This window comes from Lutjanus erythropterus, chromosome 13 (genome assembly GCF_056507025.1).
Source record: "Lutjanus erythropterus isolate fLutEry1 chromosome 13, fLutEry1.hap2, whole genome shotgun sequence".
NCBI classification, from domain to species: Eukaryota; Metazoa; Chordata; class Actinopteri; order Lutjaniformes; family Lutjanidae; genus Lutjanus; species Lutjanus erythropterus.
The window spans coordinates 15,215,626-15,233,169 of record NC_139329.1 but is presented as its reverse complement, the minus strand read 5'-3'; the positions used below and the strand labels follow the sequence as shown (position 1 = coordinate 15,233,169).

The window sequence follows — 17,544 nt, the reverse complement described above, 5'->3', positions numbered from 1 at the left end:
TTGTTGCTAAATGACACTGGTATTTGACCTGCCTGAGCTCTCCTGGAAAGTTGCAAAGAATCCATCAAAGTTCTTGTAACCATCAGACACAAAGAGTATGTGCAGACTGTTGCCAGAACTGTGGACCGGGGCAGGTCTGTTGTTCCCACAGAATCGACCAATGACACGTGAGTTGATGCTGTCACCGTCTCGGACTTCCACGTAGTCGTAACGGCAAGACTGGTGAAACTCCAGACTCAGCATCATGAACCTGTTACAAGAAAAAACATGGAGCTGTGAGTGTTAAGAGTTTAAACTTTAAACTTTCAAAATATTCCCATTCTCGACACCTCAAGGGAATTTCCTCTAACTTGGATAAATGGTCACTTGGACTGAAGAATGAACTGATTACATTTTGGTGGTCAAAGATTACTGAAACCTCCTGTCCATCCCACTCAATGAATACAATATCTCTATAAAATTTGGTACAAACATATACTTGAACTCAAGAATTAACTGCTCATATTTTGGTGGTGAAAGGTTGAGGTCACTGTAATCTCAAAAAACATGTCTTTGGCAATAACTCAAGAATTAATATACCAATTATGACAAAATCAATTAAAATGACGGTGATTATAAAGAGGTTATATCCAAATATTATTTTCTGGTTGCCAGGTGGAGATCTGCACTCTCTCTTCTAGTTGGAAAATACTTGAACTGTTACTCAACCTTGATATAATTGATGGATATGATGGTGCATGAAGCAAACAGATTTTTTTTCGTAAAAGTTGCTCTTGTGGTCCTGCTCGGTTTATGTTTTCCTGGATTATGAGAACACCTGTGTTCCCTGGCGGCGCCACACCAGCTGGCATCATGATGCTGAAGCTTTTAAAATCTTCAGCCAGCAAACAAGCAATGAACAGTAATGACAGCTACTGAATACATAACAGCTGCCAACTTGATTTGCGCCACTATTAGGCTACATGGCTTACTTTTCTTAATGATCTGTGAAATGTGTGTTAACATAGTACCACAGAAGACTTATGTGTTTTGTTGCTTTGTTTTTGTCAGTAAAAATTTAGGAGTTGGAGTAGGATTAAAGGAGAAGAGTAATTTTAGATCATGACTAAGACAAGTACAGGCAAGTAAGAGTACATTATGCACCAACTTTGTACTAACCTAATAGGAGTTAAGATGAAACCTTTTGAGATAAAGAACAATAATTATTGACACTTGGCAACAACAATAAAACAGTGGGCACAGCAAGAGACCAAAAACAAACAGATGCCTGTCTTTCCCTTTGTGGCTTTGGCAGGTTTCAGAGGCATCTTAAGATTTTTTTTCATCCGTATATTTAATAGATCGTTTATTGTTAGCCCTCATTATGCGCCTGTTTAAGAGTTTTAAGTGCACATATATTTGCAATAACATTTCTGTAATTGTCAATAATCAGAGCTGATAAACAGCATCCCAGTCTTCATAAGCATCTCGTTATTTCAGATCAGCAGCTGTTATGTCTATAAAAAATATCCCTAAATGCTGAATAAACAGGTTAATTGCACCATTATTTTCCAAAACAAGTGGCGTGACTGGTGATTACTGGGAATTTCCAAGTAATGTGTTCATATTTCCAAAACATTTGAAGTGTGCTTTAAACAGTCAGAGCGTCCAGAAGGAGTGGCTTTATGGCTGTTTAAATGTGAATTTAAGTGAGTACAATAACTCCTTGGAGAAATTTGCATTCACTTTCAGTTCTTGAGCTATTTGGTTCAGTCACAGGCAGAGTGTGACACTGAGAGGACTGCCAGCTGGATTAGGAAAAACACAAAGGAGTCTGCTTTCCCCTTCCTGGGAAAAAGCAGATGTAATCTCTTTGGCCTTACATTGGAACGGACACGAAGGACTGATGAACTTTATACAAGACACTGGCTTGCTCCCAGATCCTCTAATTTTACCCTTTATCTCAGACCCTTGGGTCACGGAAGCTTAGACTAATGAGATATACAAGAATGCTAAATGTTAGCCTGCAGCAGCTCCCAGCAATTAATGCCAGCTGTAATTTGGTAAATATGTTGCCTGTGAGGTGAGTGTACTGCAAGCCACCGTAGTTAAAGACAGAGAAATACCCTGCCAGTAATTCCCCAGCTTCTCAAGCACAGACACATAGCTTTCCATAAATCTTTTTCATTTAGGAATTTGGTGAATTTATGTGACAAAAGATACCAAAATATGACATAAATATTAGTCATCTCTAAACTGATGTTTGTTGTCACAGAATGGATTCAGCCCAGTAATCTATGCATTTCATTTAATTACTGTTCAGTTTGATGCAAAGCTTTTATATACAGCAGAAAAAAATAGTTGGAATCATTAAATGTCTTTTATGCACACAATAAACCATTACTGTATGCACAGCATGCTGAGCCTGTATAACTGTAACTGCTAAGCCCTGTGCAAACGCTCGCCTGTAAAGAGCCGTATGTGTAATGGAGAAAATGACAGAAATAGAAAGTTATCACAGGATTGAAAAGTAATAACTTTCCTGAAAAGGGGGATGTTGTGGTTTCCAAACTTTGCTGTAGACTTGCCATCCATCCATGACATACATCTTGCCGAAATATCTGAACCGAGTGGAAATTTGACCGAAGCAAGCCAGCCATTAATAACTATTACAGATGGACAGTGAAGATCTCAAAAACCTGCCAGATGAAACTGTGACAATTTTAACTTCACTGACACGAAGATATGCAATATTCCTCAATTTCCAACAAACACATTTATTTGTAAATTATATATATGTATATGTATGTATGTATGTATGTGTGTGTGTGCGTGTGTGTGTGTGTGTGTGTGTGTGTGTGTGTGTGTGTGTGTGTGTGTGTGTAAATAAAATGTATCCACATCAGCTATTATGTCCAAACTATTATGTCTATTTTTTTACTACTATTCCCTTGTTGGCAATTTGTTGAGATTCTTCAGTAGAAAAACTTTTGACAGTGACGTCTGTGATCAGAATAACTAGGGCACTGTCTCTGCAAAGACACTTAGCTGTTGAATCTCTTAATATTGTTGGTAGAAGCCTGACTCCGGGGCAGTTTGTCACTGTGTAGGTCCAGGCAGAAATATCTGAACAGATAGACTAGTGGATTTTCATGACATTTTGTACAGGCATCATTATTATTCTGATTTGTTCAATTTTGTGGTTATGACAAACATGTGAATGCTAATGACATTCCCATCAGCCCCTGCTCTAAATTTCTTTGTGTTTAGTGGTAATATACAAGCATACTAACACCTGAAATGATTGTAGAAATGGTAAACATTGACCTGGGAAATTGTAATGTCTGAGTAGGTAATTTCATCTGGAATGCCCCCTGAAGTTGGAGGTAAAGTTAGAGGAACCTAACCAATCTCATCCTCCAAATCCAAGATGGCTGCTTTGCACATCAATAGCTTTGAAAACTGTTTATTATCATTTTTGTCCTCTGTGTCTCATTAATCAGTTATACACTTAGTACTGTGAAGGCTTGGACATGTTGCTGTGGCATTTGAATGCCTAAAATACAGTGTGCTGTATTTTTATTAATCACAGTTTTTTCCCCAACTCCTTATACTGGTACACAGTCAACACAGGTGTGCCATAATTCCTATGGTCTTACTTGAGTTCTATGGTAAAGGGACGGTCCACCTGTATGGTCCACTCACAGCGAGCATTGTTGGGGTAACTCTCCAGCACCAAGTGGCCCTGCCGTTTATGGATCACTCCCCCACACTCTGAAAAACACATGGGAAAGAATTACATTTTGGAAAGTTGCGCAGAAACTGAAGAGGCCGTTAATTACAGCATAATTGCTATTTCAAGGGTTTACATTCAGCTGTTTTGATGACCATTCAAACCATAAGCAATTACATTTGAGCTTCCAAAGCCACTATAAAAACCGTATGTTGTGCTCAATAACATAAAGAGGCATAAACACAAAATGCACAGGGGTAACAAAGGCATTTAGCAGCCTGCTTTTAATTAAATGTACAGTATGCTTGTTGTGCCCCTTGGCAGACTATTTGCATATTGAGAAAGTTGTAGTCTCTGTCCAAATGTCACATATTAAATTGTCTTATGGTATTTCTGAATGTTGACTCTGTTTTGTCATTCAGCTCGTCATGGAAATCCTCCTGGGCATGTGGCAGCTTTCCAAGCTGGCATAGTTGTAGTGGATGAAGAAAAATCAGCAGGGAAGGAAAGACCATATAGTATGGTATTCATTTCACTTCCACAAAACCCATGCACAGTAAAGCCACATAGGATCTGCTAATTGGACTTACTCATGCAATCTCCACCAGACCAGCCAGGCCGACACTCAGCGCAGTATTTGCCGCTAACAAAGAAGTCATCTCTCGGGCCCCATGTCCCATTGTTGCAGCGCTTACAGTTCTCAAATATACTGCAACCTGAAACAAAGAGAGCCAGAAACAAAATTACAGTAAAACTGGAGTCAGAATACAAAAGACGCAAACAATTTATATTAAGTCTTTCAAAAGAGCTGTTATTGTTTGACAGAATTGGGAACCCAAACAGCTTGATGTGTCACCCACCTTCACCAGACTCCTGCCATGTTTCCTGAAAATCAGCTCTGCTAAACTAATTAAGCTCATCTTTCAGAATGGAAGAAAAACCTTGAAATGACTTCCAGGGAAGATGGATTTTCACTTAAGAGACTGCTCTGTCCATGGGGGGGAGTGGAAGAGCAACATATGACCTGAGCACAGGTATGTATTTTAACAACAAATGGGCTGGGAGGTACACATGGGAATTTATGATTGTACATTTTTTTAGTTTTTAACAGTAAAATGTGATGTACATGTACAGGTAACAGCTGGTTTTTCCCCATAAAAGAAAGCATGAGTACTATAAGCTCTGAAGAAAACATGACATACTTATATAAGCAGATGGCAGGTAGGAAAACAGCATGAAGAAAGCATGAGTTTGGGTGCATGAACTGCAGCACATGTGTGGAGTCATCCCCTGTGATTATCTTTTCACAAACATACAGGCCTGTACTTCCCTCTACTCACACAGACAAAGAGTGTATAAACACACACAGATTTATACCCATTTCATTCACAAATTAAAGTTCCAAGTGTGATCGTTCAAGCCTGCCAGTATGTGAAGGGATGGAGCCAATGTGAAGTTGGCCTGGACACCAATTAGATCAGACAGAAATTATTCTCAGGCTTTTGTCATATTGTTTGTAATGCTACAATGCAAAGAGCTGTACAGGAGACAGCACTTGGCAGAAGTGGGACCAAGTCATTGTTTTGTAAGACATATGTACGTCTCAAATCTTTGCACTCACGTCCCAAATCAAGTCCCCAGTTAAGACTGAAAAGTCCGGAGTCAGGCCCCAAGTCAAGACAGGTGAATACCAAGTCAAGTCCCAAGTCAAGACGAACAAGACCCAAATCAAGTCCCAAGTAAGTTAAGTCTCAAGTCAAAACAGTCAAGTCAGTACCAAATCAAGACATTTAAGTCCAAAGCCATGTCCCAAGTCAAGACAGAGAAGTCACAAATCAAGTCCTAAGTCAAGACGGGCAAGTCTCAAGTCTCAAGTCAAGACAAGCAAGTCCCAAGTCAGGTTCCAAGTCAAGATAGACAAGTCCCAAATCAAGTCCCAAGGCAAGACATTGAAGTCTCAAGTTAAGTCTCAAGTCAAGACAGGCAAGTCCTGAGTCAAGTGTCAAGTCAAGACAGATAAGACCCCAATCAGGTCCTAGTCCAAGTCCTTGAGTTTAAAGTCCTAAACAAGTCAAAATGCACTCCTTTCCAAATGCAATGCATTTTAACAACATACTTACTCACTTACCATTCTTTCTACAACTTTAAGTATTGAACAAAGCTGGAAGTTGTTGCATTTTCGCTAATTGTTTTTAGTTTTTGAACAAGAATGAAATTATCTTTGGTATCATTTATTTTTCCCAATTACAGCTCTGCAACGTCACGTCAGTTCTTAATAGTTCTCTCCTGCAACTTGATTGGATGCTGTCAGATTGGTTCAAACAAACTGGATGTGGAGAATTAAGTGCTGACTTGCTGAGAATGAACAGTTTGAATGAACATTAGTTGGAACAGGAACTGATTTGTGGCATACCTTTTAAATTACATACTGTTTAATTGTGCTTGGGGGAACATTTTAAAAATTTTTAATTATTTTGAAGTCCAAAGGTTCAAGTCAAAATCACAAATTAATGGTGTCAAAGTCCAAGTTTAGTTGTAAGTCTTTGTTAATGTCATCAAATTTGTTACTCAAGTCCAAATCAGGTGACCTGAGTTCACAGCTCTGGCACTTGGTCTTGCACAAACTACAATACAGAGGCAAGAGAAAGACCAGTTGTGAGGGTGGGGTATTTATGGACTGACAAATCAAGTGACTTTATAAAGAGAATGCTCAGTTCTGCCAACTTTTCATTCTGTTCAAGGGAATCAGTTTGCAACATCTCATTTAACTGAAACACTCATTCAAATATGAATATTTGCGGGGGTATACCTGGATGGATGATGCAGGGGTCGCACTCATTGATGGCATTGCGGCAGCATGGCACTGCGTAGCCCACTGGAGTACCCTGTAGAGGGCATTTACAGCGGATCACATCATACTCGCAGCAGCCTCTGCACATAACGTTCCACTCTGGGCCCGGGCAGTGGTTGTACAAGTACCTGTAATCTAAACAAAACAATCTGTCAAAGTCAGCAACTCAGCAAAAATCACTCAAGCAAGCAGGATGGTGGTTTATGTAACCATCATACACATGCATAGAAATAAAGAAGATGAGTCAATCGTGGAGAAGATATGACACATGTGAGAACTGGCCTTGTGGGAAGATGAGAGCAGACATAAGTTATGGTCCACAGAAGCCTGAGCAGCAGTGGAAGGATTCTGGTGAGTTCAGTGTTTATCTGAGCTGCCGCTCGGCACTGGCTCTCTGGTTATTTCCACTGCCACATGGTTGCAAGCTCCTTTTTAAGGGACCACAAGTCTCGGTAGTTTACCTCTTTCTGTTTTTGTTCTACTATATGAGACGACATGCCACAATGGAAAAGTCATGGTAAAAACAATTAAATCATTAATCAGAAAGTTATTTGTGAAGCAGCGTGTAAACATTGACCTTCTTTGTAAAGTTTTTACCCAGTAAATGTGATGTTTAATTGGATTGGAAACCAGTGATTCACAGACCTTTGAGCCGGAGTGGTTATAATTATATAACAGTGGATTTAAAAGCTGACACAGACAAGTGGAAATTCTCTTGTGGCAGACGTGGACGGAGAACTAACAGAAGCTGCACTTTAAACTTGGCACAGTGTCTCTGCAGCATTGTGTACGTACCCTCCTCCACAGCCCTGAAATCATAACAACATCTCCCACCATTTATTCCTCCTGATATTTCCCCACCTAAAAACACACAGACACACTTGCATACTGATCTTATTTGGTAAGGCCAGTTGCACATATACACTGTTGTTGATTGCACTTTATTTTGCAATAAACTAATAAGACCTAACAAGCTATTCTTTGTACCAAATTAGACAAAAAATAGAAATGTGTTATTTATTAGAGTACTAGACCCTTTATTAGATCCTTAGTACTCTTTACTACCCTGTAATTAGGGATACATTACAACAGAACAGTACTGTAAACGAAAGTGAAATCACATATCGCTGCTTCTCTGTTTAAAAACAATTTGTGACCAAGATCTACCAAGTAAAGGCCAAAATTATAGAGGTAGAGAGGTAGGTACTCTGCCAAGTATGCAAGGTGTGTCTCAAGTTGCAGATATGTGATTTCACTTTAGTTTACAGCACAGTTATGTTGTAATATGTCCCTAATTACCCTCTAAAAAAGTCTAATGAGGGTCTAACTGTGGAAAATAAGACACTTTGTTGGAGGGTAATTCTGTACTGTAAACTAAAGTCTGATACAGTACAATAAAGAACATATTATTTCTATTTTTTTTTCTAACTGCATACGAAGTACTGTTTGTTGCATCTTATTGGTGATCTGTGAAAATAAAGTGTGAACCTGTTTTTTTGTTGTGAAGAATCTAAGACTCAGGCACACAAATGCACTTGCAATAAAAAAGCAAAGTGATTAATCTCTTTGTGGTTGTTTGGAGACAGTCAACTAGAGAGGAGAAGCGCAGATGTCTTGGAATGCTGTGAGTCGTCCCTGCTGCCCTTCCACATTAATGATATCATAAATTGTATCTCGGTCCAGCCACAATCTGGCCTTCTCCTCAGCTATTTCTCTAAGAAGACACGGTGAGGTACGACATACATACTGACATTAATCAAACAGAAAATAGGTTCTGCAATGCCACTAGGTGAACTTTAAGAACAGAATTTGTGCTTCATAAAGCTGTTGTAGTCGTTGCAGGATATTTTATGATTCCTGTCTGTTCCTGGGGTCATTTGTTGTTTTGATAACCTGGGCCCTGCTTGTTTTGTGTATTAGCCTTAAAGCATATTCAGCAAGCCAGTGACAACATGGGGTTACTCCACTGTCTTCCCAGCATGGCGTGTGATAGATTTTATGATTTAATGTAACTCCAGTGTTTTAGAACCATGACGCCCATCCACGCCAGGCCCCTTACTCAATGCCCATGGTGTCACACTAACCGCCAGTAATGGTTTCTTGTGGTAAAAAGCAATGTAAACGTATAACCCCTAAGCTTTGTTTTTAAATCAAAGCTGACGCTCTTGCATTGTCTTCTTTTGTTTAGCTCGGCCTGCTTCCATGAGACAAAAACAGAGAAGCTCATAGTTTTGGACCAGATTGTAATTTTTGTGGACTTCTTTTGTCCAAGTGTGAGAACCACAAACATTCATGGCATGGGCATGGTCTGTGTGTTTAGAGAGATGTCTGTTGAGACAAGAAGAAGACACTGTGCAAAGAGGGGGATTATGCACTGTGCTGTAAGTCAAAGACAAATATGCATTACGACAATGGCACAGCAAGTAAAAGCCTGCTTTATCACAGTCTTATTTAAAAGTGCTATTCTCAATATATTTAGACTTAAACTGATTTAGACAGAGTCATTGTCCTTCTTCCTTGTCAAGACTTGGTGTCCCATTGGCCGCAATGCAACTTGACTGCCAACAGTTTGGTCAGAGATTTGGGTGTGTTAGCGAGCTAGTGAGCTCCTAACCTCAAGCAGAGATGAGGAGCCAGCTACAGCGGTCTGGTGAACTCAGTTCTTTCTGGCTCAACACCAGAAGATCTGTTTAATTTTCTAACTTGTAGTCTGAGGCTTACTCAATGGCCATTTATGAGATTTTGTGCAGTCTCCTCTGAAGACACAAAAGGTTTTGAACATCTTCTTTAACATATGAAGGAATACTCCCCAGCACCTGTTTGCAAATTAGTGGAGTTCTCCTTTAATCTGACACTTCACCCATAAACTATGTATTAAACAGTGGACAGAGCTTCCAGAATTGAAAAATGAAACTAGTGCAGGCCTTCTAATGGCCAGCAGGGGGCGACTCCACTGGCTGCAAAAATAAGTCTGACTGTATGTGTCTGTATCGCAAAATGGCCCAATTTCTTATTTGATTTATTACCTCAGTAACTTGACTTGATGTGTTTATGATCTCAATCACTATTTTCAAGTCTCCTTCAATACCGTATGATGTTCATTTTCTAAAGCATGGTCCCATTTAGAGTAAAACAGATGATATAATAGGTTAAGGTCATTCTCAGTGACTCCAGTGCACCAGGCTCACTGCACTCAGACCAAACTGTCAAATGAGACAGTGTCGGTCAAATGATCAAATCAAACCTAAAATGTTTTAGAAACATGATTAATTGTACTGTTTAGCTGTATTACAAGAAAGATATTGATCATGCAGCCGCCATTGTGTCTAGCCAACAACAGAACCTCCTGAAACTCACATCAAACTATCAGTGTTGAAGTAGATCAATATTATGTTACTACACTGTCTATTTTTCAACTAAAATGTTTACGGAAACATATTTTGGTGTAATATGGGAAAGTTTGTGGTCAGGCAGGCCGCCATTATTTCCTGTTGAAAGAATTAGCCAAAACCAAACACCACCCAGTTGCAGTGTGTCATGCACCAGGTCCGCACTCTTGTCAGTACTGGGCATGCTCTGGTTGCAAAGAAACAAGATGGCGACCCCATAATGCCAAACTCAAGGCTTCAAAAGAGCAACCCCCTAAAACACTACATGATTAAATGATGTCTTGAAAGTTGCTAATTGCCTGATTTCAGTAGCCTGACTGTCATCCCAACTGTGGCCTGCTTTCACTCACTGAAAAGCAGCTGCACGCTACTAATTTCAAACAACTATGACTGTTGTTATGATTGTGGTATGACACAAATTACATAAGTCAGAGCTTGGGTATTGTTAAACAAGGGAGGATGGACTAAAGCCATTGTTGACAGTGTCACGGGCCAGTTTTACTGTTTAGTCTATAAAGCATTACGACCAGCTGCCTCACCTTGGATGAACACGCTATTTAAAAGGTGTGATTCCTGCCACATGAGGATTGAAAGGTGCTGACACCATCTCCTCCCCTTATGGGACAGCTTCTCTGCTTCCTCACCGAGTTTCATAAAGAATGATGGCCGGAGAGACTGTGAAAGCTGATTTATAGGACATAAACATGAAAGGGTCAAAAGACTTTATGAGCTGGTCTGGCAATGTCATTACATGGATCGCTGCTGTGTGTTTTGTCCTGAGATAGAGAAATGACATCCTGTGGCCGCAAGTGCCCTCAGTGCACTTATAGAGAAGACACTGATTTACAGTGGAATAGAATAGATCTTTATTTGTTTAACTAGGGGTGGAAATTCATCCTGTCACCTCAGACAGTCAGTGACATTCATCCTTGATAGGATTAGTGTCCAGATTCCCACAAGCTGTTTTCTTAATGCTCCTCCTTGAGGCAAATAAACACAGGCAGGAGTGTTTTCACTGTTTATTCACTGTGAACAGATTCAGTTTGCTGACCTCCAGCTCTGTTGATAAGACTGTTATGTTTTTCTCTGAAGCATGACTGCAAGGTTTCTCCCCCAAGTGCTGGACGCATGCTGGAATGCATCTGTATTTTTCTGGACGGTATTCCCCTCTCTTTAATAAGTGTTTACTGATTTACAACACCAAAGATCATTTTTACATAACCGTGCCCTGGCTCGTACCCCAGCTATTTGAATTTATTCATTTCAGCGATAAAGCTTACTGCCTTGTTAAAACGCATCTGTACGGCTTCCAGGTCAACACCTGCAGGTAACTACAGACTGGATGTTAACAATTTCGTATGGGTTTTTACAGCAGGTTAGGAAGTGGGAAGGTCTGAACAGGTGTGGAAGTGCACGTGTACGGGAGCAATCCTACAAGCAAGCAGACTTTGCCTTCAGAGTTTGAACTTTAAGGCTATCGAAAGCTAAACATTTCTTTTGAAATGTTCGTTTTTTGGGCACAATGCTCGGGGGCATTTGTAGAGGAGAGGGGTGCACTGGCCACCCCTGAAATCTGATTGGCCACCCCAAGTTCCCACCTTTTATCCTCAATATCCTCAAGTATGATTGGCTAGCTGAGTGACAGGTGGGACCTTAGTTTGAACCAACTGTGTGATGAGTATTTTTAAATGTGCATTGTTTTTTGTTGGTATTGTTTTCTTCGTATATAGCCTCTTTTAATTTTTTTAACAAAGTAAATTTATTTTATTGATCATTTTACAATACAAGGTCATATTATGAGAAGCTAGTTGTCATTCCCTTTATGCAACTCACAAAAACAAACTATACAAAGTGTATAAATAAGTAATAAATAAAAATAAAATTAAAGTTTTTTTTTCACAAGAAGTCTGCCACCTTCTCCTTTAAATCAGATAAAATGAGCATGTTTACATTTTTCCAGGCAGTTACTGTGATAGATCAACACAATGAAAAAGTAAAGTATGGAAGCTTTATATTATATTTCCACTCTGTTGTTTTGTGATTGGTGGTGCCATTTTTCTCAATAAAAACTAATAAAAGTTTAAACAAAGAGAGTGCAAGAAAATGTGAGACAGTACGATGTTACTAATTGAAGCAAATATGAGTCAGTCAATATGAGTCTTGGGCAGTGCTGTCTTTTTGCAAACACAGACACAGAGAAAACATGTTTGAATGTGTAACAAAAATGGCATCAACATGCAAATTTCACTCCATTTATCATGTTCTGTTCCCCACACCTGTAATTTAAGACTGTGTTTGTGCCGTTTGCCCCTGGCTGATATGCATTTAAACACAGACTGGAAGTGTTGACAGTGTTAGAGAGGTACTGTAGCTCTGAGGAAATTCATCTGATAACAAAGGTTACTTCCTTATTGTTCCCCATGACTATCTGACATGTATTATACATAAATATATACCTGTATAAAGGTGTTTTGTTATATTTAATAGTGTCTGTATATTTCCACAGCACACAAATATCTAGTATTATGTCTGTGTGTGAGAGAAGTGACTGGCAATGAGCCAAACACAATGTGACAGCAGTTTTTTTTTTTTTTTCCCCCTCAGTCTTGCAGCTAAGTGTGCAGATTTTTGTGTGGGTTGTTTGGCTTTTCTGGTCTTATGTAAGTGGTATCTGCTTTTTTCCCTTCCAGATGTTGAGCTCCTAAATGTACTCCTCAACATGCATGTCAAGAAGCCATAGAAAGGAAAATAGCGGTGACACAGGCATCATAACAGACAAGCAGTCGCCTGGTGGAGACCTCCCTGTGTCATAAAGCACTCCCACACAATCAGAAGCTCCACACACCCAGGTTGTTAGCCAGCATGGCTCAGCTGTACATCTTTGATGTGGATCCCGAGACTGACATCATTATTACCAGGGGCGGAGAAGTGGTCACGGAAATTCATATGAATTCTATGACCCTGCATCTGACCTCACTGCCTTGCTGGCCCACTAACCTGTAGGAGAGCCACAGCAAACCCTGACCTTTGTCAAGAAAAAAAGTATACAATTTTCACATTATTGTTCAGTTTTGAATATTTTTTCTTACCTTAAAAATGCATTCTTTGCAAATATAACACTCACAGATATACACAACTTTTCCACAAGACCAGCACTATTGATAAATGGATACACTGCATTCAGAATGTGCTGCAGGTGCTGAATTTGACCATACAAGTGACTCATACGCCTGCATCAGCTCCAAATCTGTGCCTTCATTTTCTGGAAACAACTTTCTCTGGACTCAGCTAAGAATAAAACCCAAGGTCAGCCTCTGCCTTTGTATTTATTGTAGTTTTGCATCAGCATTGACTCCTGGCCCAATTCACATTGACAGCCAAGTGCTGCCTCTGTAGCCTCAGATAACTGGTGTAATTAAGCTCTAATTTGATATCCAAATGTTATCAGAAACGCAGCCCAGCTCACTGCTTTCTGTGGCATTTAAACAAGCTATTGTCTCGTTTGTCTTTTTCTTGCTCCCTGCTCAGAAACTGTATCTTATCAGCAGGAGCCTCATCTTGCTACACACACTATCACAGCTAAGCTATTTTTAACTCAAAACAACGCTGAAGAGCACAATGCAGAGAACAGAGCTTATTGAGAACTTTAAGATGAGCTCAGTATGTTTATCAAACACAGCATAATGTCACCTACTGGTCATGTAGTACCTTTATTCTGCATATTTGACTATGTCATTTAATAGTTCAACATTTTGGAAATATGCATATTCGCTTTCTTGGCAAGAGTTAGATGATAAGATTGAATATTAGCCATTGCTAGCTAGCTGCTATAGTTGCTATAACTTCTGGGAAAACACGGGACACATCAGGTTCGCCACAGAGGCAGGAAGTCAGCGAATGTGACTAAACATAACGTGAATAAACCTTTAATACATTACCTCATCCATGCACACGAATTCTGCCTGAGTCAGGCAAAAAGTGAGGAAAACAACTCCCATGATCCCATGCTTCTTCACAATGTCATCAAACTAAGTCTTTTGTTATTGTTTAGATGTGTGAGAGATCCCTAGCATCAGAATTTATATTATACATTTAATGTCCTGTTCACCCACGTACAAAAAACATATTTTCTCACTCGTACCTCGAGTAGCATCTGGCAGTGCAGACACAGTTTTATTTGACCGTGCTGCTGCAGTTAATCAGCATCAACAACACCACAACATCGAGTCATTCTTGTTCCCTGCAATGATTAAGTGAGAAAAAAAATCCCTGTGAAGAGAATGACAGGTTGCAGTATACCCACTACTGAATAAATAGTTTCCTCTTGACAAAATGGTTCTTATTTCATGCTGATTTATCATGGAAAAATAGTTGTTTTTACAGCAGCTGTGAGTGCACGTGTTGTGCATGTATGAGCGAGTGTATAATTCCTTTCGCCTACTGCCCACAGCAGCTGTCTGGTATTTTGAGGTTGGGGTGATTTTTGCTGTCATGGAACAGGGAAACTCCCAGAGGAGCTCTGTGGGCTTCACGTATCTGAATGTAGTCCGATCCCAAGTGCTGAGCCGTGTGGTCATCCTGTAGATTGCTTTAAATAAACTTCCCTCCACTAGGAAACCACAAACCAAATGAAATACCCTATCAGTCTATTATACACTTTGGTGAAATGGTATGTACACACACCAATATGTAGGTCAAACAAGAGTCTGAGATGTGCACATTTGTTTTCAGCATTTAGCTCCTAAACTTGGAATGACCTCTCTGATATAACACACCATTTTTCCAAATGTTCAATCAGAGGCCATGTTTTTCTTCTTGTAACTATAGTCAGTGCCAAGATTTCACAATATCTTTTTTTATATCATATTCTGGCTTTGGTCTTTGTTTCCTACACTGTAAAAGATCATACAGGAATTTAGTGGAACAACAACAACTTTTACTAACTCAGTTTAATTAAACTTAAAATTTATATTAATCTTCAGAACACTTAATAACTCATTAACATTCTCTTGTAACTTGATGTCTTTTGACTTGAAATGAGTTGAATGAATGTTCTGTACAGTGTTCAATCAACTCATTAAAGAAACACAATCAGCACATTAGCAGACCTCCCAGCATGCATTGAGAGTTAAAGCTCTCCTTCGACCCATTAGCAGCAATGCCAAACCCACAGGAGAAGCCAAATCGAGCTAGTTACCGTGATTAGCTAGCAAAACAGAGGAGAAGCCAAGTGCAGCTACTTAAGGGTAGGAGTGGGGGTTGGGGGGAGGGCAGTAATTACTTGCATATTCATGAATCAACAACAACAACAACAACAAAAAACATAGGCACGATTTATTACATCTTACACAGCATTTTATATTGCTTAAAACATAAGTCATGGTTCCTGGTTTTCACAATGAGGAAAACACAGTGAACCATAATGAAGGTTAGTATTGCATTAGTTAGTTAGTTAATTATAACAAATGTGAAATGTTATAAACATTTGTCAGTCTGACTGAAGAGTTGTTGGTTCAAATTAATGTGTTTTTGCATGTACAACTGAATTAATATCAAGTTTATTTGACTAGAAAAGTTTATTTGTTTTGACTCATTAAAATTACCTCAACTTCAAGGCAGTCTGGACAAAAGAAATTCAAAGTTAAATCTAAAAGTTTATTTTTACAGTGTACAGCACACTCCCCATTAGCCCTGACAAATTCCCTGTGGACGTTATTCAAATATACTATAGGAAGAGTGTGTCAGAAGAACAGGAGATCTCAGGATTCAGGTGGGAGGACGATCCTGACCAGGACGCTTTACATAGATCAAAATGCCTCACAAGGGGCTCCCAAACATGAACACAGATATAAACACAGGCATGCACACACAAGTAAACAGACATGTCCATGGAGTCAGGATTTGCATATAAACAAGTCTGCTCTGCTTTAAAAAAAAGAAGACTATTTTAGGTTGCTCAATAGCAAACAGCTACCATCAGCTGATAATGCATGATTATGAAACAAGCCGTGTGTAGAATGACTCAGCTGACAACAACATAAGTAGGCAAATCTGCCAGAGGGAACTCTTTTAAACCACACAGCTGTGCTCTGCCCAACCCTTCACCACATTCACCAACATTACAAACTGAAGGTATTATTTTACTGCGTGTAACCCTGCAAGAAGCAATCAGACAGAGGGCAGAGGTTTGGTTAGGAGTCTTGGAGACAGCGTATGGTACACACATTACCATAGCCAGCGTGACTGACTCTAACATGACTCATGTCTTCCTCCGGCAGTTCAAGTAAGTGGTCATCCAGGGTAAACACGCAGAGATGATCTCAATCTCGGGGAGAACTCACCCACAACACACTTTTAGCGATTAAAGAGACGTACTTGCACAAAGGGGAACGAGTGCCAAGTTTCAGCAGCCCTATTAGGAGTCCAGCCGCCTCATTTTACCTCAAGGAATGCATGGCCATATCCATCTGTTGCTTCTTTTTATTTAAAAGCAGAAAAACAATCTCACTTTCATTTCACACAAAGAACAACAGCAATGAGTAGAAGGGAGTATGGATATCACAGAGCTCTTTTTAATGGGACAATAAACAAAGCCACACAGGACAATCCCTCACTCTGTATTTCTGAACAAGAGTTGTAAAGACAAAGATTGCACAAACTTGTCAGTGCTGTTATTCTTTGCTGCCTCTGTAAAAGGCTGGATTTTACATCACTGTCTCTCTATGGGTCTTCTTTTACAAGCCTTGCTGAGCACTGTGGTGCTTTTAAAGGATAGAAGGGGAGAGGGGATGGAGAGGAGTGCTGATGCCGGCTTTTTGAGAACAAAGAACATAAACCAGGAGGCTGTGCCAAACATAGAAACAGAGAGAAGAAGGCAAAATCTCTTACCGTAAGGCCAGGCTGTCCCTGGGGGTAAGGAGATAAGGATGAAGAGGGAGATGAAGAGGAGCCAGCCCTCCTTCCCAGAGATAAAGGTGCCAGTCCCGGGGATTGTGTGGGTGCCCCCGTGGGTTTGCCCCAGCTGCAGTCCCCGTCCCGCAGACAGCATGCTGCAGTCTGGAACTCTGTTTACTTTCTGAACTCAGCTGACATCACCTTCTCTCGGCCCTTCAGTCCTTCCCTCCCCCTCCCTCCATTTCTTCCTCTCTCTCTCTCTCTCCTTTCTTTCTCTCAGTTTCTCTCCCTGTCTCACTTCTCTTTGGCTTCAGGTTACAGCCCAGCCTCGCAAGGAGTTCCACTTGCAGTGGTCTCCCAAAAACTCCCCCTGCTCCACTCAGAGGACGACGTCACTGCTCGTGAATGAATGCAGGCTCCAGCATTTTATGCTTAACTCATTAGAACTCATTATGGTGTCACACACACACACACACACACACACACACACACACAAGGAGGGGCAGCACTTAACTACCACTGTATGTGCTACACCATGTGGGTGCCACACTGTTAAGACCAGTCCTGTGGTGATGTGGTTAATTTCTCAGCTTCACTGCTTATGTGTTCATGTCGAAAAAATTTTGAAGTGTTATTCTTGTTCACACCTTGCTAAGCTATAAAGCAGAAGCTGCACTGTGAAAAAAGTTTTTCAAACC

The 17,544-nt window shown here is 40.1% G+C and overlaps 1 protein-coding gene across 1 annotated transcript in view; it reads right to left on the bottom strand.

The window, feature by feature from the left end:
• Positions 1–17,067, bottom strand: part of pamr1b (peptidase domain containing associated with muscle regeneration 1b) — a 30,989-nt gene extending 13,922 nt beyond the window's left edge. The window contains exons 1-5 of the mRNA XM_084734750.1: positions 16,841–17,067; positions 6,522–6,698; positions 4,303–4,428; positions 3,639–3,753; positions 33–250 (exon numbers count right to left, since the gene is read on the bottom strand). Of these exons, the coding sequence (XP_084590876.1) occupies positions 33–250; positions 3,639–3,753; positions 4,303–4,428; positions 6,522–6,698; positions 16,841–17,000 (796 nt within the window). The 5' untranslated portion in view covers positions 17,001–17,067. The remainder of the gene's footprint in view (positions 1–32; positions 251–3,638; positions 3,754–4,302; positions 4,429–6,521; positions 6,699–16,840) is intronic.
• Between the last annotated feature and the right edge of the window lie 477 nt (positions 17,068–17,544).